The 2,900-nt window shown below is 41.3% G+C and overlaps 1 protein-coding gene across 1 annotated transcript; it reads right to left on the reverse strand.

Annotated features, from left to right (window-relative positions):
- Window positions 1-466: 466 nt before the first annotated feature.
- On the reverse strand, window positions 467-2,318 carry LOC148845333 (transcription factor bHLH106-like). Its single transcript, XM_088956366.1, has 2 exons — window positions 1,817-2,318; window positions 467-1,190 (listed from the first exon to the last, which is right to left on the reverse strand). Exons 1-2 carry the CDS (start codon window positions 2,105-2,107, stop codon window positions 771-773), a joined length of 711 nt encoding a protein of 236 aa, XP_088812492.1. The 5' UTR covers window positions 2,108-2,318; the 3' UTR covers window positions 467-770.
- Window positions 2,319-2,900: the final 582 nt, after the last annotated feature.

The raw sequence follows: 2,900 nt of genomic DNA on the forward strand, positions 1-2,900 counted from the left end.
GACTTCTTTTGTCTTTAATGAGACACCTCAACAACAATAGAGAGTCCATAATTGATAAAAACCACCATTTCCTTATTCTTCTTCTTCTTTCGCTTTTTACTTTTTTATTTTTCAGAAGCCCAAGTACGTGAAACCGACCGCTGATAGATTGAACTACACCCTGAGACTTGAGACTTGAGTTCATCCTACCAATCTCTATGAGAAAAGATTCCAATCCTACGTCATTTGATCTAAATCAATATGTCATCTTGACCATCTACCCGCCATCTTCTCCTGCTTTATTTCACTGGATTTCGCTTTCAACGACTTAGAAGTTCAGACACAGATCATTCAATTCAAGCTATATTAATCGAATCGTCATTCTCGTCCAAGATTGAAAATTTTGAGAGAATCTCAAACCCCATTACCACACAAACGAACGCCATGAATTTGTTGTTCAAAGCAGCTCGTTAATTGAAGGATTAGATTTTAGAAACGAAACTGCACGAGTTCATGAAGGATTTCAGAACAGGAAAAGAAGAAACACTTCTCCTGCAACCTACAGATAATTTACTTACAAGCTTTTAATTTCTTTCCCCGAATGTTAATTCTTTTTCTGTTTCTCCGTACCTGCACCATGACCTCAACGTCAAGAACGTAGCGGACCAGACGAGATCACCAGAGAACAAGTTAACACAGACGATACGATACACACAAGACCACCCACAAGCACCAACACTCAAAGCAAAATAAAGAAAAAAAAAAAGCAGTCGAAAGAACGAGGAGGAAATTCATGTTGTTCTCCGGTCGATCATTCGACGCCTTTTAGAACGATCGCCGGAGTTAGATCGTTCCACCAAGGTTTTCAAGGCGTCCCGTAAGAAACCGATGGATTCGTCGCTGTTGTCTCCCTCTCCGGCGACGACTAGAACGTTCCGGACTCTACCTCCCAACGTCGCCATTTCTGCTCGGATGGTCTTCAGGCGGAGGGATTTCAGTGTCTCGATCAGATCGGGCAATAAATCAGATCGGTCTTCGCAGCACAAGGATGCTTTCAGAATCAATCTCCCGGTACCGGAAAAGTCACCCGGGAATACAGTGATCTCGTCCGTCTCGGAAGGAAATAGTTCGAGCTCGGGAATCTCTGAGGTCTGCTGCTTTAACTCTTTGACGTGTTGAATAACCTTCGCCAACAATGAAGCTTTGTCTGTCTGTCGAAGAAGGAATTAAAAAGAAAAGAAAAAAACTATTAATAATAAAAAAGCTGAGGAAAACCCTAATTCAAAAAGAAAAAAGATAGACTCAGCAACTTTCCCAAAACACCTTTATTTCTATCCTTTTTGTCCAGTTACTGTCTCCGACTCTACCATTAAAGAAGCAGAAGAAGGTTCAAAAGATATCCATGGAACCCAAAAAAAAATCAGAATCTGAAACCCAAAGAAAAGCTCATGAACTCTCTTTTCACTGTTATCACAGTTCTGCAAATCCTAGCTCCAGAACTTAGGGAAAAAAATCTTTTTTAAAAGAAAAAAAAAATCCATTAGAAGCCCTCCAAGCCTCGTAACCGAAACCCAGAAATGAACGAAACATGACTGCTAAATTCAGACTCGGAAATCATCTTCGTCCAATAAAAAAAACTCTGATATCTTTCAAAATAACTAAGAAGTAAATAATTAAGAAAGTTTCTTCCTCTTAAAACCCTAACTCTGCATAACCTTATTGCACTTATAATTAAACAATCACACCCCAACAGCGGGAAATTCACAGAAGCTCTTCTACATTAGAAAGAAGAAGAGAGGGAGAGAGAGAGAAAGGAGAGGGAAAGAAAAGAGAAGACCTTTGAATTGCAAGGAAGAAGCGTCCGTAGCTTATCGAGATGCGAATTGATTCTCTCCCTCCTGCGTTTCTCAGCTTCCTTATGATTCCTGGAAGCAGCAAGAGCCCGAGCCTGTGGCATATCCGTAATTCCAGACATCTCGAAAGGATAGAAGGAGGAACCAGAAAAGCTGGCGTTCGCCGTAAAATCAAAACTGGACGGAATTCCGTAACCTCCCACGTCCATCCCACCGTTACCAGCCAGCAACAACCGGTACAATTCTGAGCTTCCGGGCAAGTTCTCCGGCTGCATGTGGACTGTTGATGGACTGACGACAACTGACTGACTATGAGTGAAGGGTTGGTTGGTTGGTTGGTCGTGTTATTAGGGTTTCTGCGACTTCGGTCGTTCTGCAGTCTTTGCCGTTTCAGATATAGCCACAAAAAGGTGACCCGTTTCAATTAATTTATCGCGCCTTTTTAAATAAAGTATCGACTGGTTCGAGATTTTCCGGTCTAAATTTGAGGCGTGAGGCACTCTGGCACTGAGTTGAAGCTTCCCTTCCGATGATAGATACACCCAATGGTCTATCATCCCATATACGATAAAGTAACGGGCTTAACGGCTAACCGTAACTGTTTAAATATCCATGGCCTATGGGCCTGAATTGGGCCTTGTTATGCTTTTGGGGCTTTGAACCCAGTAGTTCAGTACCACCTTTGGACATTAATTGGTCCAATTGGTGCAGGGTTCGGATTAAAAAATGTCAGAGAATGTTGTTTGATTGTTTCTGCTGCAGATATTTAGGTCCAGTTTATATGCACTGACGTAAATGCATGCGAGTGCAAATAGGCTGAATATAAATTCTGATTTGCTATTTGCTTCAGATTTGATTTTTGTCTTGTTTGGTTGTGAGAAGTAAAATAGGAATCTAAATGATGTGGTCTCCACCTTTTATGAAAGAGAAGAAAGGTAGGAGGGCTATTCACCTATTTGTTTTGGAGTGAATAGGAAGCAAGGTGATGTGGTCCCCATTTTATATGACAGAGAATTTAGGTAAGAAGAGGAGGGTGGTGCAAAATTTGTCAGTTTTTTGGGTGTAAAA

Source organism: Nelumbo lutea, chromosome 7 (assembly GCF_056320005.1).
Source record: "Nelumbo lutea isolate HS-2025 chromosome 7, American lotus-T2T, whole genome shotgun sequence".
Classification (NCBI taxonomy): Eukaryota; Viridiplantae; Streptophyta; class Magnoliopsida; order Proteales; family Nelumbonaceae; genus Nelumbo; species Nelumbo lutea.

What these genes read in the sequence shown, in the direction of transcription:
- LOC148845333 (XM_088956366.1), bottom strand. Translation starts at nt 2,107, where the DNA reads ATGCAGCCGGAGAACTTGCCCGGAAGCTCAGAATTGTACCGGTTGTTG. An exon ending in TTCTTCCTTGCAATTCAAAG is followed by an intron (nt 1,191 to 1,816) that starts GTCTTCTCTTTT and finishes CTTCTTCGACAG; the next exon opens with ACAGACAAAGCTTCATTGTT.